Consider the following 16,139-nt stretch of genomic DNA (forward strand, 5'->3'; position numbering starts at 1 on the left):
GACCTTTATATTTGCATTATTGTTGCGTAATAAAATATTGCGTATTCACTAGATGCAGGACCAGCCATTCCCACAAGAGAACCATCTGACTATGCACCAGGTTCAGCAGAAACTAAATCCCAGGAATTTTCATATGATGCTACAGTCAGTGCTGACAGTCAGGACAGTGTGAGAAGCAATGGGAATACAGAGCAGTCCTTCAGAGATCGTCCTAAACTGATCTCTCTCTTCCTCAGGCCACATGATGGTGTGGAGGGCTTGAAGCCATTCACCATCAGCCCTTCTCAGCTGGTAAGCAATGAGGTGAACTAGGTATTCTGCTAATGAGAATTTCAGGTGAGAGTTGGGAGCCCTGCTGTTAGGTGCTGCAGCATATTCAGTCACTTTCTTTTTGTTGAGTCTACAGCAAAGATGGAGTGAGAATGTTATTTACTGATGTGAAAAATGCTTTAGAAATATTGTGATTATCTTTGCAATAAAGGCAGACATCTTATTTCCAAAAGATGATAAATATGAAAAAGTGATTGCCATAAACTAAAAAAATGATCTACAAAAGTGAATGGTATAATTAGTGCAGACCATTTAATAATAAGTTTTATCGACTTTCTGGATGACCCTGACTGCAATCTGTTAAAATTATAATTTTTTCCAAGTATTGAACTAATCTGATATGGTGGCAGCTTTAGTCTTTGTTTATAAGTTGTTGCTTAAAATTTTGAACTATAATAATTGATTTATCAGTTGTGTCATTGCATGCAGACTTAGGTGAGCACACACATGCACCTTCTTCACTATACGATGACTACTAATCCTATTCCAAACCCAACCCTACTGCCCCATTGCAAATCCTACAACTAAATAAAACTCTAACCCCAATCTTAGTTTAGTTTATTCCTTGTTACTCCTTAGGGAGCATAGGGCCGCAACAAACCCGTCTTAGCCCATTCATTTCCCAATGTGTCCCAAGCTTAGGGAAGACACATTGACACCCATGTGTCTGCATACATTCTTTCCAGTAAACATAGTACATTCCCCTGATGTATCAAAGTGTCCCCTATCACCTGATGTTATTAAAAAACTTCATTAGCATTCTGAAATGTGGGGAGAAATGTTTACTTTCGCTGTTTGCTGCAAGGTGCTTTGATTCTAGATAATTGTCAATAACAAAGTGGAACTTAATGTGATATTTAATATTTTAAAATATAATATACAGGTAATTCCAGCTTATAACCACAAAGGAGTGCACATGATCTTCACACCTCCACCTGTTGAAGAAGTGACAGAGCCCACTGACTGCATCAGTTATGCCATGGGTTTTATGAGCCTGGACAGCATGGTATGTAGTTAACAATAGCTATAAGTGGCTACAAGCGTTGGATGTTTTGTTCATGCAGTATTTCTGAAAAGAAGATTGACCCATCAGGATTATTATGTTTGTATTATGCAGCTTATTTGATTCTGTTTCTTTATGAGCTGAATGATCACAAATATAAAATCTTAGTTGTTTTGTAGAATTATGGCGATTAATTTTTCAGATTTGATGAAATTGTCAATGATTTCTTAGATCACAAATTTCTTCTTTTATCAATTTAAATAGTTTCAGGTCATATGGTCACTAAACAAGTTGGTTGCTATTCTTATTAGTGCAGATGAAATTTTACAGTGTGTGTGCTTTATGTATTTTGGCAATAGAGCTGATGTGAAACTGTACACAGCTGAGTACTGCACTGAACACAATATGTGCTAAAAGCATCACTGAAAATGTCATGCATTTTTAGACTGAAGTAATAAGTGCTTTTTTTTTCTTTTCAAAAGTGTTATGTTTGAATAATCAAATCTTAAATCTTAGTTTTTTTTTTCTTTTTTTATTGAAAACTCTTGGGTTAGGTAAAGTATATGTCTTTGGCATTTCTAAATGAAGGGTGATAAACAAGCTTTTACTTAGTAATACTACTCAGGTGTTAGTAAAATTGTATATTTTTGGTGACAAAATTATGTCATGACTCATTTTGTTAGTGTTGTGTGGATTGAATTGTTGATAAATCTCTTTTGTTTCAGAACGCAAATATACCTGGCACAGTAGAGAGATCGGAAGGATATTTAGCAGCAACTCTTAGAGTGGACTTTACAGCTCATGTCAAACCTGCTTTGTAAGTATTCTTTGGAGACGGTGCAGAGTTGGGAGCTAATCTAAATGCTTCATAAAAATGAATAGAAATTTGGGATTCAGGAGTCCCAAGACCCTTGTAAAGACATAACACACTATCTCTAGCACAGTTAACTTTACATCAGTTCACTTCTAGCTGCAGCTGTTAAAGTGCCTCTTATACAGCACAAATTATGATGCAGTACCATAACGCAAATTTGTTAGAGAACACATGAAAATGACACATTAAAAATTTATTTAAAATAAAAAATACTTATCATAATTGTTTTTACAGACTGACTGTTGAAGAGGCTGATGAGGATGGCATGTATTACTGTGCAGCAATGAGCGACATTCTTGATGGAGAAAAAGTATGCAAAGTTATAGTTTAGATTTTCATGTGGCACTGTTTCTTCTATCATAAAACTGAACATCTGAAAAGGGAAAGGTCCTACAGCGTGGTGCCTGTAAGGGGGAAAGACATGTAGTTGCTTCTTACAGCCTTTAACACTCCTGTGGACAGTTTTGAAAAACATTTCAGTAGTGCTGGCTTGTTTGAAAAGGTGTGCATTGCATGATTTTTTGTAGATTTATACATGTTAAAGGTGAACATAACAGTTCAGTGGGTCATCTTTACTTTTCTTTAAATATCAGCTAACTTATGTAGCACATATACTTTCCAAAGTTGATTCCCCTGCTGCATGGGGACCTGGTTGAGCCCTTAAAGGGTTGGGAACAGAAAATTATTGAGGTAGAGATGGGAAACACCCTGACATCAAGTTGGTCTTGAAAGAAGCACAACCTCTAACCTCTCACTCCTCAGTAACTGAAAAGGTATCATTTTTGTCACCATTTGTGTGGTTGGGCAGAGGGAATTTTCCTGCCACTGGCCTCAGCAAGTTTTGAACCTATGACTTTCTGCTCCAAAGTCAAGTGCACTAATAACATGATGGCCCAGTCTACTGTTATAGTACTGAAGAAGCCTTTTGATACTGTTTTCTTTTATATTACAGTTCTTGAAGAGGTGAAATACAATATTTAAGTGTTTAGGTGTCTGCAACCAGGTATTTTGTCAACATGATCCAAGAACAGGTTGGAATGACATAAAAATTCTTTGTACGTGGAATATGATGAACTTAGAATATGACAAATGAGATTCTTTTAAGGCAAGGTCTTCTGTGTTACAGGTTATGTCTGAGTTCCTGCACACTTGCAGTGTCAAGCTGTCAAATACAACACAGACACCTTTGACATTTTGTCTGAAAGTGAACCCACCTTTTGTCATGGTTAACCTTAACCCAGCCAGTAACACCGCAAACGCCACTAGATCTCATGAAACTGGCTTCCATACTTTAAAACCAAGCCATCACATTATGGTATGACTTGCTTGATAGCCATCTATATCTGCTTTAATGAATTTGTAGAATGATGTAATTTACATCTTTGCAATGTTGCGCTAGTCACCAAAATATCTGACCTATGTTAAAATTTTTAAGAGTTTCCAAGTGGAAAGAAGGTTAAACAATTTGTTCTCATGACTAAAGGCCTAAGAGAATGCTGTACCGCACAGGCAATAAAGTCTGAAATCATATTGTCTGTACTGTTTAGGTAAAGGTGGCTTTGCGCATCACACCCACACTGCTGTCTGAGTATCAAATGACTTGCACAGAGAACGAAGGGAAACAACTGTCTACAGAGAAGAGCCTTGAGATTAATGATGATCTGATTATCGAATTCAACAACTCAGCCCAGCAGGTGAGAATAGCATTTATTTTCTCATTGAAGTCATATTTTTAGTGCAGTGTATGACTACCGTTGGTATGTTTTTACAAGTTTATTGTCTGTAGGATCCTGTGATGTGTTAACTTATGTCTGAGAAGCACAGATCCAAAGTAGTTGCTGTCTCTGCTAGCTCTGTAACTTTGTTTGACTTTCGTCTTCATGCTCCAGACAGTACCAACAAAAATGGAATAACGGCCAAGTGCGTTTAAAAAGGCATGTTTGAAAGATTATTGTCTGCTGACGGCATATCACATAATGGAGGCACTTCCAACAAATGGATGTTGAATGGGCATCCATTTTTCTCCTGATTTTAGGAAAAGTAAAGAATATCTTCAGAAATATGGAGATGCCTGATTGAACTGTTGTGAGTTTGAAGGTCACAGAAGTAAGAAGCAGAGTCTACAAAGAACCGGAATCAAAGTATAGCAAGTTTATGTTCCATGAAAGCTTGGACAGGAAGCCAGTGGAGTTTATATAGAAGTTTTGTGTGCTTGGAGTATGAAGAGTGATGCAGAATTCTGGAGCTGTTGGACTTTGTTGAGAAGATGCAGCTGGACAAGAGAGAATTGTCAAGACTTGATACAACAAAGGCAAAGATGAGGGCAGTTTGAACAGAAGGATACTGACAGATTGTGCTGACACTGTGAAAGGCAAACATTGCAGTTCTGCAGACGTTAGAAACAAGCATATCTCTAAATATAATACACAGCACAGTAAAACCAAGGTTCCTGGCTGAAGAACATCTATCAAGCCCTTTCCCTGATGAATCCAGGCATCATGTCAGGTAGTCTAGCACTCTAGTAGTGTACTAGGTTATGTAAATTCGCGTGCTCACTACCCAGAGTTCACGACACTAACTCATTTAGTCAAAGCTGTTACTCTGGTATTTGAGGAAGTGGCTGTTGAGAATTGCCTGTTTTTTAATGCAAATGTCTACTGATGGTTTCTTTCCTATGTGCAGAAAGTGACTCTGCGGGCAAAGGTAGCAGTGCCCAACATGGTTTTGTCATGCTCAGAACTGGATTTTGGTATCTGTCTTGTGGGCCAACGGCGTGAGCTGCAAATATTCATTTCAAATACCACAGCTTCTCACTGCAAGTGGTCTGCCAGCTTTGGTGAGTTCTCTGTAGCTGCCCTCTTGTTACAGTCCTAAACTGGGATGTTTGGTGACTAGATTGTTACCAGGTATCTAACTGGGGCCTTGTGGTAATTGGGTAACCATTCCAAGTCCAGTGGGTTAGATGTTGCATAATGACCTACAGATATGAAGGTTGGCTATGAATGGCCTATGTGGAAACAGCACTAGACCATCCTGAAATAGGATGGGGCATGAAAACCAAGGCACAATGAAATACTGTGTGTCCAGTGACAGGTAAAGATCAGCAGATAATCAAGGCTATGTTTAATACTCCAGCCATGGAATAAGATCCTTGCTACATAGCCATTCCTCCATCTTTCCTCAAGCCAATCACATTACCCTGAGCTAAAAGACAACACCTCCCAAAACAAAACCCTTAGAACAGTGGTCAGCAACCTTTAACACTCAAAGAGCAATTTGGATCCAGTTTCTGCGGAAACAAAATAACAATTTTTGTTTGTTTTTTTTGGTGTTTTATGCCATGCCAGCAACTAAGGCTATATCATGGCAATAAAAAAGTTTTTATGTTTAAAAGTTTCAGGGTAAATTTCCTCCAGTTATTTAACTTAAAATCAGACCACGATAATAAGTTAACTAGATGTTAAAGAAACAAGTGTGGTGTAAAATGGGTGGTGGAGCCCAAAAAGGCCGCCAACAAACCAGAAATTAAATGATCAGACTTAAATTTGTTGTAAAAGTCCTATCCTTTTTAAAAAACCACAAATAGCTGCCGATGGGATGGATCTAAATAAAACATATAATGAATTTACTGTATAAAATTGTTGACGAATGGTCTGAAGTTTTGGACAGTTTATGAGAAGGTGTACAACGTTAAGATGTCCCCCACACCAGGGGAACAAAATAACAAGAGCCACAAATACTTTTTAACATCTGAAAAATGAAGATAACACTGCATATGTTGTTTTGATTATAATGATAATAATTTTACATTTACGCTTTGTATAAACAAGTACATGTATAGTGTGTATCCATGAAGTACTACAGAGAAAATGGAAGACGTCTCTAATTTGCTGTTTTTCTGCCATTTTTACAGTTCTGTCTCTGACAGTCTTAGCAGAAAGAGGCATGTCTCTGATTTTCTGCACAATTTCACTCTTGTTTTTAAAGTCCACAAATAGATGCTCTGAAATCTTGATGACTTTCATATATTTTCCATCTGTAAATGGCTTCCCATCCCTGACTATTTCATGAGCAGCCAGAAAACTTGCATAGGTAGTTGAATTTGCAGATTTCATCCATTTCTTAAATTGATTTTTACTCAGATCAGCTTTTCCCTTTAGTTCCGAAACAGCTTGTTTTCTCTCTTCTCCCTCAGAATATTTTTCAGCAAAGGCAGTGTTTTTTATTTTGGAAATGTCTTGCGATATTTGATCTTTTATTGTCGGCCAGTTTCTTGCCACAAATTAGGCACAGTGGTAGGCCATTCTTGTCAGAGGTGAATGCAAATGAATCTGCCCAAGCATCATTAAATGTTCTATTTTCTTAGATATTTTTCTTTTCTTATACTTCTCCATACTAACCTAATTGGGGGTTAAAAATCTCGATAGATGCACAGCGTTTTGGCGGGCATATAGGCTACCTGCTTCCGCTAATGATGTGTATATTGAGACAACAAAACAAAAATTTTTATTTTAATATTTCAAGTTCACAATAATGGTCCAATTAAGAACTACAATTAAAAAATTTTTTTTAATACACTTCAATTGGATTGGATACTTTTAATTTACTTCCCTAAGCCTAACAGAGCTGCAACTTACGGATGAAAGAACCGTGGGTTGCAGCCCTAGAAGAACTGCAACTTACAGCACCAGGCCAGAGTGTGCTTTGAAAAAAATTTGTGGTACTAAGCAGTCATTACCGGGGAGGCCAATGTTTTTGGTCATTGTGTTTTCACTGTATGGTGATGATTGATGTACTGTATAATATAATGTTTTGCATGTGTACGAAATTATACATTATTTACTATAATGGATGTGTTTGCATTCATGAGAAGTAATATCAGTTATGCTTGACACTGGAAATTTATGTGTGCAATGGCTACCGTGAAGTGACATTTCTACTGCATTCTGGTAATCGTACTTTTTACACTATAAATTACAGAGAGCAAGTCTGACACCTGTACACAGGACACCTTTCAGATCAGTCCAACCCATGGGCAGCTGGATGCATACATCACTCACATCAGCAATAGCAAGACATTACTCAGTGTCTACTTTACGGCAAAGTAAGTCTCCTTAGCAGCATTTAATTTTTAATCTTTTAGTCAGCACTCTTTCATTGATCTAGTTAGCAGCAGACCTGAAAGAATTAGCCTTCAGTAAAGCATGGGACCATGCTGACAGTGAAAAGATGCATTAATAATTTGAAAGAAACCTGTTATCTTCCCTATCCCACAGCCATTTTTAAAGGGCTATAACTGCCTGAATTTCCTTCCCCTCACCCCATCCCAACTGCATCACTTCTTTCCATGATTTAGTTCTAGCTTAAACATCTCTATTGATGTCATTAGTTCCCTAAGCGCAATCTGGAAGCAGCGGTGGTGCTGTTCTATGCACATATTTCTTGCAGCGTGCACCACAATCAAATTACAGCTGGGGGTGATGTTAAATTCTAAATAAAAATAATCCATTTGGTTCAAGCAAGAAGGCTTACAGGAGGGAAAACAATTTAGATTTTTGTGCCTAAATTTGCATGGGGTTAGAGGCAAATGTTGCACTGTACCGTCTCTAAACCATGTTAGAGAGTAGGCTGCCGACACCAACAAACTAACGTTAGCAATGATGTGAACCATAATACACACATATCCAGCCAGGAATATTGAGTAAAAATATTTTAAAAACCCCTATTTTTTATATATTTTGACTTTCCACAAAAAAAATCATAAGAGTAAACAGCTCTACATAGAAATGTTTCTCTTTCAGGCTTAAAAGGAAATAACAGCTGTTTTTTTTTTAAAGGAAGAAATCAACTTAGTTTAAAAAGCTGTAGTTCATACAAAATAAAAACTATACTTTTAGTCGAGGTTATAAAACAAATGGTTTGCTTGATAACAAAATACAATGATAATTTGACACAGATATGTTTAATATTTTTGTTATGAATTTACATTAAATGTTGTGGTGGGCTTGCACTCTAAAATATTCAACTTCCTGAGATATGAAGAAAGTATTTTCAAGACATATAAGCAAAAATGCCATTTTTTTTTTTTTTACAGACATGCTGAAACATACGAGGCAGTGATCCTCTTTGGTGGCGTTTTAGGAGAGTCAGCACAGCGTCTACATTTACGAGGCCAAGGATCCTATGATGGCAAGCATGAGGCAATACTCAATGTCTGATTGTTTCTTCACGCATAACCTTGTAGCTTCGAATTTCCAACACTTCATGCAAGAGAAAAAAGTGAAATGTACAAATGAAACTGATTCACATTGATCTTGAGAATACAGAGGATCAATCTTTGGCCATATGGCTTCAGCAAAGATCAGCACCTTTGAAGTTCAGGTTTGAGAATGGTTTATCTAACCAACAAAAACTGTTAAGCTATGTGAGGCTGTTGCTGCTGTGAAGATGTGCCCTGTTCTTTAATGTGCACAGACTGGTCCCAATGGGACATGATCATCAAACACTATGAGAGAATGAAAAATAACACCTTTACCTCTATAAATCTCTTCTTGTGGTTTTATTGTAAATCCTTCCTGGCAGAGTTAGTAAATTACAGTTGCAATAAAATCTATTGGAGCTGTTGCTCATCAAGATGTTAATACATTAACGCACATGAGAACATTACTGATACAATAATTTTCAAACTATTTAGTTTTAATAATACCATATTAAAATATATATGTTTATACAAAGCATAAATGTAAAATTATAATAAAATAAAAACAACATATACAGTGTTATCTTCATTTTTCAGTTTAGTCTGAGCAGCATAATTCACAGAGCTTAAGATATCTCTTTCATTTGTGCCCAAACAAAAGACATCTGTGATAAATATATGAAGTACATAAATAAGTTATTGCCTTGAACAATTTACTGTTCACTAAATGATGATATTTTGCAGAAAATCTTTAACCTATAAACATGAATGAAGCTAGTGATTAAGAGCAGCAGCACAGTGACCTCCCATATACCAGGCACTGGCAGCAGAAACAATGATTAAGAAACAATAAAAGTATCTGTTGTTTGCCAACAGCTGAAACATGTTTTCCAAGAAAAACTTTGCTTTAACTATGATAATGAAGGCTGTAGAAGATAACAGAATTATTTAGAATCACATTTGGTAAAAGGTTTAATAGTTATTGAAAGCTTCCAAATCACAAAAGGCTGAGTCTCAATGACAGCTCGACTGGTTAACAACAGGCCGATGTGCACACACACACACTTATCAGCATTTTGCTGCTGTTCTGTTTACTGCTTTATTTTAAATTTATATTTTAAATTATAAACGTATAAATTATAAATGTATTAGCAAAATCAATAATATTCAAAGCTAATCACAAATGAAATGACTTCAATCATGTGCTGCTCAAATTATAAGTCATAAGACTTACACAATCTAAAATCTTTCTGTTTATTTCACTATAATGTTTGCAACAAGCGTCATGCAGTTTTGCAAGCTACTACATTTGGGCACATTGATCAAACACACCACTGTCAATACTAACCTTGAGTTTGTAGCTGATTCCACAAATACCCTACAAGAATTACATTGTGTAATCCTCCATTTTGCATGATGTTTGATGTCATGCTCCAATGATGCTCACCAGACACACTAACCAGATGCTACTTTCACAAAAACTTCATCATTAACTTTCAGATCTTGAGATATTATGTTTTATGAGAAAACCGATAAAAGTCTACTTTAATGTCCACACTTTCACTCTTGTGGCACCAGAGGGTGTTGGCAAGGTCAAATTCTAGTCTAGCCACCACTTCTGCTTCCACTCCACACTGTTTTGCTGTCCTCAAGATGTGCTTTGTTAAAGAACATCAAACATTCCATTGATAATATTCACAAATCTCCAATTACTGAACACATTAATTCACACAAATTGGCACTGCCAGACAAATACATTTGTAAGCTTAAAGTATGAGTCCGACAGAGTTCTGGAACTGTTGGGGTTTGATAAGACATAGAGGACAAAACAAGAGCCAAGTTCCTTAATCAAGTAACATATAAGACTGCTGACAATCAATGTTAAGTTGATCAGATGCCATAATACATAATACATGCCATAATTTCCAAGAATGTTTCTTTACCTTATTTTAAGACTTCTCTACCTGATCTTTGTTGCAGCCCTATGCTCCTCAAGAAGTAACAAGGAATAAACTAAACTACCTGATGTTTACATAACACTTTTCCAGATGATCTTAAGATTCTTATATTTTATAAATCGACAGCTTGCCTGGTCGACCCAATACCCACCTCATTACTGTTGAAGGTTTTCTATATCCCTTACATGTACAATGTCTGTCCTCTGATGACAGTTTATGACAGTTAAAGACTACGTTTGTTAACCTACAAAATGATGTAAGCATACTGTCACTGTCATGTCTCTAACCTGTTATTCCTTTTTTCACTTAAAGATTTCAAGCCTGACTGGCTGGAGGGGGCAGAGCTCTGTTGTATTTTTGTCTTATCTGATGTCTTCCTTGTGACTTGTGATTGTGCAAGTTTTTGATGTGCCTGCCATGGTGCATTTGGAATTTGGTGCCTCTTCTGTTTCTGTGGCAACAGTTCCTTTATGACATGAAAACTTGATGATCAGTGCAGTTTAGTGAGCTTCACCTTTGCTTGGCCTTTGCTGATCAGTACTTTTGTGTATGCTGGGGCTCATTCGTTGTTCCAGTACTACAGATGCCGTCTGTTGGATGTGCTGTTTGGAACTGTTTGGAGTGTATTCTGGCTTGTATGACATGTTTGATATTTGGTCTGTGCATGGTGTTTGTGTTGTGTGTAGACGCTGACCTTTGGAGTACAGTCATTTTGTTCTCATGTCAACTTACTTTCACGTCTGTCAGCTGTGAAGTGTCTTAAGCTTGTCCAAAAGGGAAGATAAGGCGCTATACAAGTGAAGTTATTATTATCTCTACCAGTGTTGGCTTCACAAACTTTCCACAACAGGGAAACAAAGTAACGGGTGATATCTTGTGTACTCTTCATGGTGATGTCACTCTTCTGACTTTACTTAAGGTGTCTGCTGCATTTGACCTGATTATGTCATGCATCATCATAGGCTTCACAGTTTCTACAGCTTATGAATGGTGTTGGTACAGTCTGGGTCTTTACCTGATGGGTAGAATAAAGTGTGCTAGAGAATGACACGACCCTGCTTCACTTCCTGTGTCCTTTAAGACTCAGCACCTTCACATCCTGTTTATTTCTACACTGTCCTTGTCCTCTGGGTACCTGTCTGTCTTTAGACTCATACTAATGATGTCAACTAATGCTCACTGCATCATATTGCCTACCTCTCTTGTGGAAGTCTTGTGAAGAGAGTATACAGATGTGCGCGCCAGTGCTAACCCTGCCTGCAGGAACAACATGTCTATGCCTGAAAAACATGTCCTGACATAAGATACAATCTTGTAAACAGAACACTTCCCAAACTCAACTCCACGCCATTATTAAAGGTTTAATGCAGAAATACTCATCCTTCTATGGTATAAATATTTACTGTTAAACGAGAGGTCACTCTGGTATAAATATTTTACTGTTTAATGATGGATTTTTAATGTACTGCTAAATGATAGGTCACTATGGTTTTAATCTACTGTTCAAGGACAGATTACTATTGTTTTAATGTACTGTTAAAGGTCTAGTAATTTTTTTTTTAATGATTTAAGCTATTTCTTAAAATCTGGGTGAATAATCTTTTCTATCCTTGAAATAAATGCCAAAAAAATAGTGTAGATTTCTGAAGTGGCTTCACCAGGGCGTTTTTAAACACAGAAGGGAAAACACCCGATGACAAACTGACATTTACAATGGTTCACCATTCAAGGAAATATTGTGGCCCTATGCTCCTCAATGGAGCAACAAAGAATAAACTAAACTAACCATCCAAGGAAAACAAATCAAACTTTGTTTGAGACTGGACATTCCTGTGAAAACGTCCACTTGTAACAGGCAAGAGAACAAATTTTTTCCCAGAATGCACTGTCCAGGGTTACCGTTAAAAGTTGTAAGGGTGAAAACTAATCCATGTAGACCAAAAGTGTCCCAAAATGGGTGTTAGCTGGTCTAAGGATCTGAACATTGCTAGTTTTGGTCTGTTAACATTTCAAATTTCTAAATACTCTAGGCTCTTGACTGCTACAAGCCAGAAGCATGCAATAACCTATGGGTACATTAACTCCACTAGCTGAATGGCATTGCTGCACAATGATATGCACAATGATATGACAATAAATGTGGTTAGTTCCATGTGAAAACAAAGCACAATACTTGCCTTGATTATTTTTTGTACCAAAAGGAGGATTCATAACGACAACATCAAACGCACCATGCAGACGGCCAGGGTGGTTAACAAGGCTTCTAATATCACAATGCAGTAGGTCAATGTTGGTGATGTCAAATTCTGAGATATTGTTTGCACATATGGCAAGCGCTTCAGGATCAATGTCGACACCTAAGACATAACTGAAAACAGTCCAGCAACACCGAGTCAAATGAAACTGCAGTATTATTATTACACATTATATAAGCTCCATAATATTCCACTCAAGATCTCATACTGAAATGTGCATCTGGTAACAGTAACATTCGTGTAACAGCAATAAAGGAGTACAAGACTGTATGATTATATAAAATATTTAAAAGTCATATGTGACATACATAGTTACACATTGCCTTTTGGGTGCACAAAACAAAAAGTTAGGTATAGTGGCAGACTGGGCTTGGATTATGACCACAGCTATCATGGACCTCTGGTTATTTTACATTAATGCAACACCAGCCATAAATACACATCTGAGGCTGGATAGGACACACTGCACAAACCTGCTGACACCATTGCCAGGCAGGCACTTGACTGGAACCTTCAGGAGAAGTAGAGAGAAAAAAGAAGACTCAGAAAAGAACAGTAGAAAGCGAGGCAAAGGATGTCAGAACCACATGGCCCCAACTGAGGGGGGCTGCCCAAAACAAGGTCTGCTGGCAAGGGTTGCCTTAGCCCTATGCTTCTCAAGGAGCAGCAAGGAATAAACAAAACTAGTGGATTCTTCACGATAAAAGACAGAAGTTATTATTTCCAGTAAACCTGGCATATCAACAGGACCAAAAAAAAATTTTCCTAATAGAAAGCAGAGACAGAAGCAGCTATTGATGATCAATATGCATTGTCATAGCTTGCTGGTCCTGAACTCTGGCTGACAAAAACACCTCCTAGAGTTTAGGCCGTGGCTTTTTGGAGAAATGGAATGATAGCTACTGGTGCGTCTGGATAGGCAAGTGTAACTACTAACGAGATTCGATGATCAAGTCAGGTGAAGCAGCAAGACATCGGTCACGAATAGCTAGTGTACCATGAGCTGCAATGTCAACCCCAATGAGTGTTTAGTCTGGGCTATGAGGGCTAGTGTTCCACATAAGGAAAGTGAAGGGTAAATATGTTAAGCAAATGGGACTCCAACAAATAATGTTTGATATTAATAAATTATAGTTCAAACAAAATTAAAAGTTGATTAAAATACAAGATGACACAAAACATGTTCCAGTTTTGGAATAACAGTTGAGACTTAACTACGTGAAATGTATTAACAGATGCAAGAAATGTGTAGCAGAATATAAATAACACTCTTTTAAACTAAAGCCAGCTCTGTTTTGAACACTCACCTGCATCCAAGCATCGAACAACCTAGACTAAGAACCCCAGAGCCAACACCCAGATCTGCTACACATTTGCCTTCCAAGTCATTAAAATGAGTATGGATTGTGTGAAGCATTGAAGCTGTAACAAAGAAAAACTCAATAAACATGACACAAAGAGAAGTAAACACAAAAGATTATGCTTTAAATTCATCTCGGACCAAAATGTAATCAAATTAGTACAAAAAAGTCAGTGAAAACTGTGCACAAAGGGGGTTTGGGCATACTACACATAAAAACATATTAGATTATGAAAAAGATCATACTACTGAGCACAAATGCAAAGATATTGTGATAATGATGTAAACTAAGCTCATTCATATGGTGTTTATGGTTAAACTTGTTTAAGTGAAGATTTACTCATAGAATTTGTTCACTCTGACAGGGTATACAAGGTTTGAAGTACTTTCTGTACCAAAAAAATAAGGGGACAAAAATTTTTTTGGTGCTGTAGACAAAATATTCTGGACAAGGTTATGCCTGACAAAAGATACAAGGCTGAGAAATTTAATGCATTTATGAATATGACATTTTATGAGTCCACCATACACTGGTTTGGTTATACTAAACTTGCTGTAGACTATGGGTTATTATAAGATGTTTTAATTAATAAGGCTTACTACTTTGAACTATTTCTATATACAAATGCCTAAAACAAATAACAATAATAATGTTTATATTTACATAAAATTACAGAGCACCTTATCCCACCAATAAAGGTGGATTCAAGACATATTCATGAAGTGGCACAAGCACATCCTTATTAGTAAGCATCAAATGTGTCTTTCAAATTCATCCCCCATGATTCAAATCATAACTACTCAGTCTCTCTCTCTCACACAAACACATTGCCGGAAACTGAAGTACCTGGAGAAACCCACCATTGGTCAGCTGTGTAAACAAGGGTCACATTCAGAGAGAGGCATGGCAGAGCCTAGATACCAACCCACCACACTTGATTCTCACTTTAGCCCATGCAGCACCAGCTGCCCATATTAATAGATTCAAAACATATCTGTCCTTACTATGAACCTCAAAGCGCAGTATAGTAAAAAAGAATAACACATTTAAAATGAATTGAACAAGTAAATTAAAATAATAAGAACAAAAAGACATGTAGGTTATAGATGGTAGACAGTTCACCAGTTATAAACTGGTGGGAGAGATGTCTTTGTGAACCTGACTTGAATGTTGTCCATCTGAAAACACAATAGTTGGGGCAAAGGGCAGAGAATTCCACTGTAATGCCCGAAATGTTTACCATTTATACAGGAGACAGAAAAACCAGAGTACGAAGACCAAGGAGACCATTTCAGTTGGTGCAGCAGGGCTTAACAGTTTAGAACATAGACTTGTTTTTTGACAGTAACGAGGGGTTTTCCTTTGCATGCATTTAGTTTATTTTTTTATTTGGTTGTTCACAATACTGTAAATGTAATCAATTTTATTTTTATACAATCATGATTCTTCAAACCTGCTAAGTGTGGTGTTGTAGGGTATTGTTCCAGTTGCATCTTTGGATTGTCAAACACATCAACTTCTTGAAGATAACTTTCCAGCTTCTTTCGTGAAACACTTCTTCGAGACATGTTGATATCAGCAAACCTGCATACACAATAAACAAAAATCAAACAAGCATAAATTATTATGAATATATATGAAAACAATATATATGAAAACAATTCATCAGTGGGAAAGGTAACACTAATGGCGATAGGGTAACTTTCAGCGCTTGTGTGTGAGCTGTGAGCACATTAAGTTTGAGACTGGGAAAAAAACCCTCAAATTTAATATTTTTAAATATTAATTGATATGCTATGCTATTGATATACTATTATGAAGTAGAGCAGCTGTGTGTTGTATCCTCTAAAAACGTGTAGAAATCCACTATCCTTAAGAATGTACCTGAAACTCTAAAAACTGTAAAATTCTGTATCATAGACGCTAAATATCCTGCTAGCTCTATTCAAGACAGAGGTATGACGACTTCTCCTCTCCACTCTTTATATAATTTTTGTTTTGCGACATCCGTGTTGCGACAACCGCGCCAATTCCGTTCCCATCCTCCGACCCACACGAAAAATGTCTTAGAAATTATTATTAAGTACACAATGCACTACCATATCTTTTTGTTAATATTAAAATATAATTTAAATAGTTTAATAATTTGTAAATTACTA

The 16,139-nt window shown here is 36.8% G+C and overlaps 2 protein-coding genes across 2 annotated transcripts in view; one reads left to right on the plus strand and one right to left on the minus strand.

The window, feature by feature from the left end:
* The window catches only part of LOC112563874 (deleted in lung and esophageal cancer protein 1-like), a 30,753-nt gene extending 21,787 nt beyond the window's left edge, over positions 1-8,966 (plus strand). Inside the window, 9 exon segments of the mRNA XM_025238290.1 lie at positions 53-291; positions 1,214-1,336; positions 2,059-2,150; positions 2,442-2,517; positions 3,334-3,522; positions 3,755-3,901; positions 4,890-5,043; positions 7,188-7,311; positions 8,302-8,966. Of these exon segments, the coding sequence (XP_025094075.1) occupies positions 53-291; positions 1,214-1,336; positions 2,059-2,150; positions 2,442-2,517; positions 3,334-3,522; positions 3,755-3,901; positions 4,890-5,043; positions 7,188-7,311; positions 8,302-8,425 (1,268 nt within the window). The 3' untranslated portion in view covers positions 8,426-8,966.
* A 13-nt stretch (positions 8,967-8,979) lies between these two features.
* Positions 8,980-16,025, minus strand: LOC112563877 (methyltransferase-like protein 5). The gene is made up of 6 exons (XM_025238296.1): positions 15,865-16,025; positions 15,434-15,564; positions 13,927-14,041; positions 12,542-12,732; positions 11,562-11,644; positions 8,980-10,064 (listed from the first exon to the last, which is right to left on the minus strand). Exons 2-6 carry the CDS (start codon positions 15,546-15,548, stop codon positions 9,918-9,920), a joined length of 651 nt encoding a protein of 216 aa, XP_025094081.1. The 5' UTR covers positions 15,549-15,564; positions 15,865-16,025; the 3' UTR covers positions 8,980-9,917.
* Positions 16,026-16,139: the final 114 nt, after the last annotated feature.

Source organism: Pomacea canaliculata, linkage group LG5 (assembly GCF_003073045.1).
Source record: "Pomacea canaliculata isolate SZHN2017 linkage group LG5, ASM307304v1, whole genome shotgun sequence".
Classification (NCBI taxonomy): domain Eukaryota; kingdom Metazoa; phylum Mollusca; class Gastropoda; order Architaenioglossa; family Ampullariidae; genus Pomacea; species Pomacea canaliculata.